Source organism: Helicoverpa armigera, chromosome 7 (genome assembly GCF_030705265.1).
Source record: "Helicoverpa armigera isolate CAAS_96S chromosome 7, ASM3070526v1, whole genome shotgun sequence".
NCBI classification, from domain to species: Eukaryota; Metazoa; Arthropoda; class Insecta; order Lepidoptera; family Noctuidae; genus Helicoverpa; species Helicoverpa armigera.
The window spans coordinates 11,671,505-11,684,192 of NC_087126.1; the positions used below are offsets into that span (position 1 = coordinate 11,671,505).

The 12,688-nt window shown below is 40.1% G+C and overlaps 1 protein-coding gene across 1 annotated transcript in view; it reads left to right on the forward strand.

Moving 5' to 3' along the window:
• The window catches only part of LOC135116639 (liprin-alpha-1-like), a 130,862-nt gene that overhangs the window by 111,421 nt on the left and 6,753 nt on the right, over positions 1-12,688 (forward strand). Inside the window, exons 11-22 of the mRNA XM_064035683.1 lie at positions 1,127-1,283; positions 1,952-2,071; positions 2,551-2,634; positions 3,390-3,548; positions 4,935-5,042; positions 5,700-5,771; positions 8,502-8,665; positions 9,169-9,213; positions 10,334-10,532; positions 10,947-11,104; positions 11,721-12,082; positions 12,360-12,474. Coding sequence (XP_063891753.1) covers positions 1,127-1,283; positions 1,952-2,071; positions 2,551-2,634; positions 3,390-3,548; positions 4,935-5,042; positions 5,700-5,771; positions 8,502-8,665; positions 9,169-9,213; positions 10,334-10,532; positions 10,947-11,104; positions 11,721-12,082; positions 12,360-12,474 — 1,743 coding nt within the window. The remainder of the gene's footprint in view (positions 1-1,126; positions 1,284-1,951; positions 2,072-2,550; positions 2,635-3,389; positions 3,549-4,934; positions 5,043-5,699; positions 5,772-8,501; positions 8,666-9,168; positions 9,214-10,333; positions 10,533-10,946; positions 11,105-11,720; positions 12,083-12,359; positions 12,475-12,688) is intronic.

Consider the following 12,688-nt stretch of genomic DNA (forward strand, 5'->3'; position numbering starts at 1 on the left):
GTCCAACGACAGGTATGTACTGACATACTGTGTGTCTGTAAGCCGAGCTCATGCGCCTCAACCAGCGCCTGCGCATGAACGAGGAGCACAACACGCGCCTCTCCGCCACCGTCGACAAGCTGCTCTCCGAGTCCAACGACAGGTATGTACTGACATACTGTGTGTCTGTGTAAGCCGAGCTCATGCGCCTCAACCAGCGCCTGCGCATGAACGAGGAGCACAACACGCGCCTCTCCGCCACCGTCGACAAGCTGCTCTCCGAGTCCAACGACAGGTATGTACTGACATACTGTGTGTCTGTGTAAGCCGAGCTCATGCGCCTCAACCAGCGCCTGCGCATGAACGAGGAGCACAACACGCGCCTCTCCGCCACCGTCGACAAGCTGCTCTCCGAGTCCAACGACAGGTATGTACTGACATACTGTGTGTCTGTGTAAGCCGAGCTCATGCGCCTCAACCAGCGCCTGCGCATGAACGAGGAGCACAACACGCGCCTCTCCGCCACCGTCGACAAGCTGCTCTCCGAGTCCAACGACAGGTATGTACTGACATACTGTGTGTCTGTGTAAGCCGAGCTCATGCGCCTCAACCAGCGCCTGCGCATGAACGAGGAGCACAACACGCGCCTCTCCGCCACCGTCGACAAGCTGCTCTCCGAGTCCAACGACAGGTATGTACTGACATACTGTGTGTCTGTAAGCCGAGCTCATGCGCCTCAACCAGCGCCTGCGCATGAACGAGGAGCACAACACGCGCCTCTCCGCCACCGTCGACAAGCTGCTCTCCGAGTCCAACGACAGGTATGTACTGACATACTGTGTGTTATTTATTGAAAGCGAATACTTGGTAGAAGTAAATGATACCGAATAAAAGCAAAATAAAACACTAGGCACCATATTTGTACGGCACATCGATAACTTGTTGCGCTAAATTGTCCCGAAAATTTAGTTTTTTCCTACGCGTTCGTCCGCCATTTACTGCAGATTTCTATAAATCTATCCGTTCTTTTGGGATTCGGGACACAAATGTTGCTAAGCAACCGATAGATAGGATTCACAAATAGACCGTTAGCTACTAAAATGGTGTTTATTCACCCATAACATTTGTAACGCCTTCTTACCCCCAGGTTACAAGTGCACCTGAAGGAGCGCATGCACGCGCTGGACGAGAAGAACGCGCTGACGCAGGAGCTGGACAAGACGCGCAAGTACGCCGACGAGCTGCTCGGCGACAAGCAGGACATACTCAAGGAGCTCGCCAAGTGGCGCATGGAGACTGAACAGGTATGTACACATTACTCTTTTATTAGCCTATGTTGTCCCACTGCTGGGCAAAAGCCTCCCCCATAGCTTGCCACTTTTCTCTATCCATCGCTGTTTGTGGCCAGTCCGAGAGGAAGCAGTCCAAATCTTCTCTCCAGTCCAAGTTTTTTTTTTTACATCCTATTCTATATGTCTACACAGGCTATATATCCTACCCTAATCTACATATTTACAAAAATAAAAACTATGTATCAAAAAAGTCATCCGCATCGCTGTCAGCGGGGATCGTGCCCAAAAGGTTGGCTGCATTAGTTAAAATTTCAAAACAAAACAACCACAGTCCACACCGCAATACATAGATATCGTTGAGATTTTTTAGTTAAGATTATGTTTATATTTTATCAGACACTTTGAGTAGCTTTTAATTAATGTATCTGGTGAGGCGTTTATAAATATTTTGTTGTTGTTGTTATTTTTAACACGCTTTTATTAGCTTCACTTGTAACTATGTATGTAAGAAAATATTGGAATCTTAATTTCACCCATTTCCCGGCCTCCGATTAGGATGAAATTTTACACACGCTCTTAGTTCTGATGACAATACATGACTAGCTAAGAAACGTTCCAAAAATGGTGCTTTTTAGTTTTTTAAACTATTTTTTTTTTATAAATAATTTGTTGTTGTACAGTTGAAGCGTCAGATGCTGGAGCAGGAGATCGCGTTCAACATCCAGCAGACGGACGCGCTGACACGCTCGCTGTCGCCCGCCGCGCAGCCGCAGCCGCCAGCCACGCTCTTCCAGCCCAAGGTACACACTACCTGCCCACCAATTTTTCAGCGACAACAATTTTTAAGTATACGTAATACATTAACAACATATTGTTAAAACAACCTGGCGGTTATAACAACTGCCGAACCTGGTTCGGCAGTTCTAACCATAGTCACATATGGATAAATCTGCACAAAGAAAAACCAAATAGTTGGTCGCTTACATAGGACAGTACCTAAGGGCGTATATAAGAGGATTAAATAAGGGAATTCAATAAAGGACTACCTAGGATAGGTTTCAAGTTTGTAGGAGCAGTAGGGAGTTTATAGGGGTAATAGATTGGAAGACATAAACAAATGAGGGATGTTGAAACCGACTGCAAAATACTTGGGAAAAGGCTCGGTAGATATCGATAAACAAATGATCGTTGTGGACCGATAATAGCCGTTAAATGTGCGACTTCACGCGAACTCTAACTCCTAGTGTCGTCATAACATTTGTGATGGATGTGTTCTCAGTTGGACGGCTCGTGGGAGAAGCTGCAGCAGGCGCATGTGCTGGCCAACGTGCAGCAGCCCTTCGACGTATCTAGCGATGCTGAGGTTGGTGCCTTAATATGCAAGACGAGTATTGTAAATAAGTTGCTAGTGTTCAGAAGGATATGAGGACAAAATAAAGTCTACCCTTTTTTTCGCTCATCTGACAGAAAAAAAAATATTTTCATTTAATTACTTTCATTCACCTTGGTAGATAAGAAATTTCTAACGTTCAATCTATCTATAACCTCACAAAAGCGGATTATAAACCATACTTGTATGTGTAAATGTGCGCGTTGCCTTTTGACTCTTCTACTACTATACTATATACTCGACCTTGATGTCCTCCTAGCCGATTATCGGCTACGGCGGCTGTTCTCATGTAAGGAAATATTATAGTGCACGAGCATTTGCGCAGACACAGTTGCACTCCTTATTCCTTCACTCTGATAACCCGATGGGACGGTAATCCGACACGACCGGTAAGAGATCAGGCACAGGACCGACATTTACGTGCTCTCCGATGCACGGGTGTATCAATCACCAGCTTCCAGGCTCCGGGCTGCTTTGTGAAAGTCTTCTAAAACCCACAAAGCTATTTCGGCCCGACTCGCGAATCGAACCCGAGACCTCGTGCTCAGCAGACGCACTTGCGACAGCTAGACCAACGATTCTCGACCTTACGCATATAAAGACAAAAGTGCAAGTACATTTACACTACACGCACAAGCATGTATCAGCATGTATCTATTAAAATTATAATTATGGTTCTTTTTACGGAATTTTGTTTTCTTTCCTAACATATTATTATTTCTGTCCAGAACGAGGAATCAGACGGCGGCGTAGAAGGCGGTCACACGGACGCAGCAGCACTCGCTCTCATGCTGCAGGAACAGCTCGACGCCATCAACACCGAGATCCGACTCATACAGGAAGAGAAGCAGACCACGGAAGCCAGGGCCGAGGAGCTCGAGTCTAGGGTGAGTTGGCGACTGTGTGTTTATAGTGATGAAGGGAGAATATGTGAGAAGAAAACATAAATATAGCTGGGGACTGGCGAATTGGGAAGAATGAAATGACGTGCCTAGGTTGTGACAAAGTTAGTGTCGGAGCGAGAGTTCCTTGCGAATATTTATTAAAATAAATTGAAATATAATCGGGTGGTGGGGTTGTTAGAAAACATATGTGTGGGACACATTATGTGCGTGTTCGGAAGGTAGTTTAAGCCGACATTAAGTTTAGTGTCCTATTGTAAGAAGTTCTTAATAGCAGTGGGAGTTTATTGAGTGCCTCGATATTGTGGCACATAATTGCCATTTTGAATATTTGATTTACTGAAAAAAATACAAACATCAAAATAAAAAAGGTAAACTTATTACATATACGGATGGGGGTAAATTAGCTTAAAGAATAGAGAGCCATAATTCCCACTGTATAAAAAAGTAAAGTAAATGGGTTGTGGTTAAATAGCATTATTACAGCTTCAACTTAAGATTTCTGCTTCTCCACAAAATCCGATCTTTATAAATAAAATCATTTTCTTGGTGATGGGTCATTTTGTACATTTATCATGTGTGGTGGAAATTTGTGACAGCACTGTTAAGCAATATTTTTATTAATGTATACTAAGATCTTATATTTACAAAAAACCTGGTAAATTGCGACAGTGCTGTCATTAATTCATAATTTCATTTTTATCAGTATTGGTACTAAAGAGTATGCATTCATAATCTGATGAAAATTACTGCCTACTCTTTAGTGCGTGGTATCAGGGATAATTTCATCATCTCTAGAATCATTTCTACATAGCCCCCAAGACATACTTGTACACACTAGACTTCACCTAATCTGGTGGTTGGCCAAATCTCTAGCAATGTTGACATTTTGAGAAACATCAAAACTGCTGTAGCATTACAGGTAAATTGGGGTGTTTTTAATATATTGCGGATTGCCATACTGCGAAAATGGGGCGAAGGGGCGTTGTATCTTGCAAGCGCAATGAAAATTTGTACCAAAAAAGCACCAAACAATGACAGAAGTTCCATTTTCAAATCAAGGGAAAAAAACTCATTCATAAATTGTAGCTACGTCCAAAACGTAGCATACTACGCGCATTACTACGGCGTAGCAAGCACATTGCTACGAACTTCTTTTGCGCTTACCAACTGCGTTGCAGCTATCGTGTTTCGCGAAAAGACGCTCCGTTTGCAAGCCTGTTTTGCTCGTTTTCAGTATATATTATCAGTCGGTCAGTTTCTATGTTTCTCAAAGCACATTTCGTATAAGTCGTTATACTGGTGTGGAGGCTGGTAGTGTACATAGCGGGGCGTGCACAGGACGTATATAAGCGGGTGTGGTGTGGGCAGGTGGGCAGCTACGAGCACATGAACGTGCTGGCGCGGCGCGGCGAGTCGCCCCCGCGCGCCGCCTCGCCCTCCCGCGCCCTGCGGCCCGCGCACCACAAGTACCATACCGTACGTATGCACGCACACACACATACACAACTGTCCATCCCCTGACGTATTACCTATACTTCATAAATTCTATGATACTCTTTTATAAATTTGTGGAATTATATCGTGAACTATGCAAACATCCGCCGTATTGATAATTGTTTTTATTGCAATTTAACTTTTGATAAAATACTAAAATATTGTGTTTGTGTAATATATGTAAGTAGTAATAAAAATTTTGTACGGAGAAGGTTTGCATTCAACTTTTTTATTATTAACACTGTTTCAACAGGGTGTTAAGAATGAACGCGAAATTAATATTTTTTTAATACAATTTTTTACTTGCAACAGTGCTGGCATTAATTTTAAAACATCATTTTAATCAATTTTGGTATTAAAGAGTATGTATGTTCATAATAACGCGAAATTTTACGTGAATTTTTTTGTGCATTTTTTTTAAATTTAATTTTGAAGGTTCTCGAAACACCTTGTTTAAACAACTGGGGTACTTACTAACATATAAACTTGGTCTGGGTAATTTAAACTTAACCTGTACATTTGTATTTAATGTAAAATCTAAACCTTACCAGCCATTACTAACAAATCATTAGAACACCATACTAGTGTATAGTATACTAAGTTAACATAATATCGGTGTGGTGCTACGTCGCTGCGCAGGCGCCGGCGTCGATGTCGCCCGCGCAGCACTACCGCGCGGCGCAGGCGTCAGAGTCGCTGCCCGCCAGCCAGGTCCGTCGATATAGTAGTATAATACATACATACATTCTAATGCAAAGCTCTGTACCTAACTGTTAATGTGTGAGTGATCCGCTAATCTGGCGAGCTTGTTTCTGGCCACTAAACTTCCAAGAAAATATTTAAAAGTTCCAAAGATGGGTTGCACAATTAATGGTAACCGAACAAAAATCTGCGGTTGAATCGCCGATTTAATAGGCTTCTATGATAGCGACAAAAATTAGGCCACCATCTAAGGAGGCCAAACTGGCGATTTAGCTCAGAAATTATAAAATGAACGTGAAATAATGACATGCTGTGCTGTTTAGTGGGTCACTCATACAAAGAAAGGTACGCACGCATTCACGTGAATGGCTTACTGCTGTGTGGAAGTTTGCCTCACCTATCTATATTATGTACGGTGAAATACTCTGCTCTATGAATTTCTAATCTCTCTCCAACACTTTGTGGAATACTGATGCATCACAGATGATGGAAATGTCTTAACAGTCCTCTTTTGTAGTTGTATCCGACTTTATTTGATTAAGACCCGCATTTGTTTCTTATTACTCTTTCGGATTGTGCAACGAGTCTTAGTAGTCCAAAGTCTTAATTTTTATGAAAATAAAAATATAAAAATTGTTATATTTTACTATAGTGTAACAGTATAAGAGAGCAGCGTATTTCACCATTATGGAAATTGTCAACCAATAAACTGTGTAGGTAATTGTTCTGCATTGATGCTTATAAAAATTATTGATTATGTTTGTCTCTTTAATCAACATATATAAGAAAAATATATAATTGTGATACCTATCGAAGTTGCTTGTATTCCAAGTATTATTAATATACCCCTGCTACAGAAGAAGAGCCTAATTAATGCTTGATATTTCCTGTATTTTTCCTATAATATCTTGAAAAAAGAGATATAATAAACTTAGTTTAGCAAGATATAAAACTTTGAATATGTAAATATATATAGATAGTTCAACTCAGATTTGCGCGCGGCCCTATGTGTGCGTCGGCTTGTAAATATACTACTTTCATTTGTGTGACAGTGACGTCGTCCGAGCATGACGTGTTCTTATCGCTTTTTGTTATGGGTACAGTCGTTTACGAAAATACTAGTTATTCACGACTCAAAGCTTTTTATTATTAAATATAGTTTTTCATTATTTTCTCATACGTCTTTTCAAATTGACATTGACAGTATCTAAGAAATAAATAAGGTGAAATATCTAAGATGAATTAAATACTCCTTACATATTATCTAGCTCGGAGTACGCGGACATTAAATAAAAGTGTGGACTAAGAATGTAAAAAGACGTATAATCTAGTATAATAATGTAAACAAAATGTGTGGGGAATTTTAAAAAATTATATTGCTTCGCATAATGTCGACTAAAATAAGACGGAAATAATGAAACTCATAAATGAACGTTTAAGTCAAATTGATGAAGGGATTTTGGGTTATACTTGTCGAAAACAAAAGAAAAAAGAAGAATACTTTAGACATTTTGACATGGAGTCAAAATTTATAATTGACCTTGGTGAGAGTAGCGAATCAGAAAATTCATCATTTGATTTTTCAAGTAACGATTCAGAATAATTAGAAATAAATAAACATTAAATTTAATAACTGTTTTTCTTTAAACAGCCGTACACAAACCCTAAATAACTGTATTTGTACCCGACTGTACCTCTTGTCACGCACACAAAGTCACTGTATATGTACAAGGGTTACCCACACATAAGGCCGCGCGCAAGACTGAGTTGAACTTACTATAACACCCTAGCATTTAGCATGATACGCCATATATTATTATATTGTGATTGTCACCTGCTATTGGTATTATATGCCTTTTTGAATGTGTCAAAATAAATAAAAATACTTTGTGAAATCAGTCATAACCAACCTGGCATGCCAGCTATATCCTAAATAATGACATATGTATTTGAATAGTAACTAGCTTTAATATAGTGATAAATAATTGTGATATGAAGTGCACAGCACTGCTTGACGCAACGTAGAATTTAGGCGAAGCTTGTATGTGCAGTAATATTATATGAAGGTACAGTGGTACTCAACATTCGTTTTGTGAGAGTTCTACTTATAAACTTGTCAGGTAAAAATGTTGAGTACAGCTGTCATTTTATATAAACAGTACCTAATGCTGATCTGTTTACAATACCTGTTTTATTATGTGTTATATTTTAATAACCGTGTATTTAGATGATATCCCATAGAGTCAAAATTTTTATTCATGTTGGACTTATTATAAATGTTAACTTTAGCTTTTAAAATTACATTAGCATAAAACTTTGAATTTCTTTACATTGATCGTTTAAAAATATGTTCAACTTTTGGAATAGATTAAAATTTGTAGTTTATACCCCAAGATGGGATTACATAGTGTTATTAATTGTACTGTATATGGTACTTTTACGCATGCGTTTCATTGCATAGCTGTGTCTTAATGTAGAAAAAAGCCTATTTTGTAATGTTAAACAAACATAGATTTTTAGAAATATCTACATTTTAAGTTTAACCAGTAATTATCTATTATTAGTAGTTATTCAATTATACAAAACTTAAACCCGAATTCGATGGACCACAAATATTACACCATGAATTTTGTCCAGAACTAGAGCAGTGGTCTTCATATTTATTAATACTTTTTAAATGTTTCCCTTAACTGAATCCCCAACCCAGTCTTGTTCTCTAACTTTTCTTCGCTCTCGCAGCTGCAGCTATGCGAAGAAGGAGCGCCAGGCGTAGGCCCAGTCGGCCCCGCTGAAGGGGCGGAGTCCCCTCTCACAGCGCGGTCGTTACGGCTGGAGCGAGCCGCCCGAGCGATACACGCTGAGAGAGACAGGCTGAGGACGCACTATCAGCCGCCTTATGACTCGTGAGTTTGTCTTCTTTGAAAGTCTACTTCATGCTCCTCATACTCGCATACTTCTTCTTTATTAATGACTAACAGGTTTAATTTCAAGGTTTCCTAATTCCTGAATCATTTGATCTTAATCTGAATTATAATCGAGAATTCAACATTTTAAGAATAGAATTTATAATTTCCAAATTCTGCGTTGATTTCTGTTCTATAAATACATGATTTATCAATTTTATGTTGTAAATTCGTATACTTATGTACCATGCCGACTAGCAAATGACATAATAATCCTAAAAACTGAAACATAAATTCTTGTGACAATATGTATGTATTTATGTAAACAACTGGTTTAGTCCACTTCTAACACACATTATAACACTTAGTAGTCTGGTTAACACCCAGGAATATACTTTTTCATTACGTTCTTCATGATAACATAACATTTCATATATTCTAACCAACACATTATTTTCCATATACTAACAACTAATCTAACAACTTTACTTCCACGCTGCCAGGACTTCAATAATGTCGGGGAGCCTCGCACGGATCCCCATGCACAGGTCTCTTGCCCTACCTCACCCGGGCATCAAACCCCTGTACCACTCGCAAGTGAATCTCGCTCACTTGTGGTGCGATTGTCCCGACACACTGTTCAACTATGTGCCACATAGAGTCTGTCTTAAATCTAATATGTATAGAATCGTTGATAGTTATTTATTTCATCACCCGTGTTTGGTTAAATCTGCTAGTTATATTTGAACTTTGAAATTGTTCTGATTTATATTTGTAATGCTCAAATGCAGTGGTAACGAGACAAGTCAGCTGATAGCAGAAGTGCTATACTTTGCTTGTGTTGATCTCTATGAATATTATAAAGCTACAAAGATTTTGAGTTTGAACACGCCGATTTGATAAATTCTCTCTCAGTAATAGATAGGCTCGTAATCGATGAAGGCTGTAGACAAATTTTTATCTGGTTGCATGGAACAGTCGACACGAGTTAAACCGCTGGCGGGAGCTGCTCCTAAAAACAACGAAAAGGAACAAATTGTGCGATGTGCCTAATGAAGTTAGTGCATAATAACCTGATTTGAAATGGAGGAAGAACAGTGTGTCGGGACATCCAGCTTTTACTGTTAATTTCTCCACAATATGCATGCATTTGTTATTATTTTTCAGAATATTGTTAGATTCGTAATAAATATGTTTTCTACAAAATGGAATTACTAATTGTTTTCACCCAATTACGCCATAGATATATTGGATCATATATTGTCGTTAATGGTACGTTTTGATTGTTTTTATTTGTGTGATCCCCGATTCCATAGTAGACGTCGATTTATGGCTAAAAGCTTTTTAGTAATTCCATTTTTAGCTAGACATTTTACGGTACTATAGATGGGACTAGTGATACTTAATTTATGACTTAAAACCTAAGGATTTTTTAATCCTAAAAATGGGTGATATTTCTACACGGTCCAAGTTCAAATACTACATTACTATGCATTTTATAAGTACCTGTGAACCTAATAAGTAGCGTATCTTCTTTTTTTTTCAGCACCTCGTAGTTTTTTACATTATGCACACATTTTATTTTATTGTTTATGCTATAAATTGTTGTAAATATCATAACCATTGTACATAAAACAAATCAACTGACAACAATATTTCTTCACGTAGCAATATTTCATCCAGTTCAAGCCAAGAGTCGCTGGGCGGGGCGAGCGCAGGGCTCGGGGGCGGGACCTGGGGCGGCTCCACCTCCCGGCCCGGCGCCGCCTCCGCCGCCTCTATCGCGTCTATGCACCAACAGAAGAAGAGAGGCATCAAGAGTTCCTTAGGAAGATTCTTTAGTAAGAAGGAGAAGGCGGGAATGCCGGTAAGTTGTCCTTAAATTTTTTGGGAACATCATTTTATTTTGTGATTTGTCATCGATACTTTTCTTTTCTAATTCTCTTTCAGAATGAAAAAAAAATCCCATAGTTTTCTCCAAAGAACTCGGTGTTCAATAAATTCAGGATTTGTTGTGACTAATTGTCAAATACAGCTGATGCAATGATAAATAACAGTTCTTTCAAATTGGATGCGTCATGTCCGTGCGTCTGACGTGCGGCAATGGTCCGTTTGTCCTTCGACGTACTGACGTTTACTTGTTTCATACAAAGCAGTTGTTGCATAGACATCAAACATCCTGTTTAAAAGAACCCTCCCTCTGGTTTTTATTGCTACAGTTCCTTATATAAAAATTCGAAGAGTTTCTCATGTCATCTAATTCCAACTTACCTTCCTCCAGCTACAGCAAGGTCAGAGTCCCCGCTCGATGTCGTCAGTGTCGTCGCTGGGGCTGTCGTCGCTGGCGGACGAGGCGGCGGCGGGCGAGGCGCTGACGCCGCACGCGCCGCTGTCGCACGCGCCCATGTCGCACCAGGACTACGCCAGGACCAAGAGCAAGTCAGTATACAAACAAAGAGTATCTATAGAGTTTCTTGCCGGCTCTTCTCCATGAGACCAACTTTTTGGTACCGTGCAAATAGTGTGATTTTTCATAGAAGCCTGCGAAGGTCAATTTGAAATAAAAAAAAATGTCTTTGATTTTTTAAAGGCATGTTTGTGCCAATGAGGGCCGGATGATAAGAGAGACATAATTTTGGACTACTACTACCGCTTGTGGAGATGTTGCTAGTAAATTTTGTGTTCAAAAGTATCTTTTTAGGAAGTTCATTTTTTTATTTATTTTTAACCTTTTTGAAACTTATGGTATGGAGATTGATTGACTGGTATAGAGTTATTGATTTGTAGTATTCATAAACTTTGACCTAGATTCAATTACCCACAATCTTACACTATTTACATGAGCATTTAACTCCTGAATGTGAGTGATATAAATAAGCTCTCCAGCTTACGTAAGCTTTCTTTAGATCATTTACGTACTCATCTTCATCTCCCGAGCCTTTTCCCAACCATGTTGGGGCCGGCTTCCAGTTTAACCGGATTCAGCTGAGTACCAGTATTTACGTGGTATGTAGATAAAATGATCCTGTTCTTATATGGTGTGTGGTTGTCACAGAGAGCGCGACTACCGGCACGAGCTGCTGGGCGAGGCGATGCGGGCAGGTACTCCATTCGCACTATGGAACGGGCCCACCGTGGTAGCGTGGCTGGAGCTGTGGGTGGGCATGCCGGCGTGGTACGTGGCCGCCTGCCGCGCCAACGTGAAGTCGGGCGCCATCATGTCGGCGCTGTCGGACCAGGAGATCCAGCGCGAGATCGGCATCAGCAACCCGCTGCACCGCCTCAAGCTGCGCCTCGCCATCCAGGAGATGGTGTCGCTCACGTCGCCGTCCGCGCCCAGGGGCACGGCCTGTGCTGCGCTCGCCTTCGGGGATATGAACCACGAGTGGATCGGCAACGTCTGGCTGCCTTCATTAGGTCAGTCTTGATATATTTATGTCTCCTCAATTAGCTTAAAAGAAAACCGAAATGAATCCGAAAATATACTTGACAATCTGGTAATCTATTTAACTTTAAAGTTTATCTATAACGATGGTATTTCTTGCCAAAAATCCCATCTTCCTCACTTACGAAAAACTTCTTACTCTGAATCCACCCTTACCAAATGTAGTTTAATTAAAAAAGAGCTTATGTCCTATTATCTACATTCTTACATGTACAAGTTGAATCTTAAATGTAATTACTTGTGATTCAGGATTACCACAATACAGAACGACGTTCATGGAGTGTCTAGTAGACGCGCGGATGTTGGAGCACCTCACTAAGAGGGACCTACGGACGCAACTCAAAATGGTCGACAGTTTTCATAGGTAACGTATCTGTTTTATATATCACAGATCGTTATTACAATATTTTCTTAATGATAGGTTGGCCGATTGTTCGTCCTTGTGGCACTCCCATGCAATGTGTTTGAAATTTTTGCATTATATTTAGACATTGTCATCACATTTTGTGTTATTTTTATGTTATCAGCAGAATTTAACAATCAGTAAATCCAGTTAATCTGTTATTTTGTAATGAAGA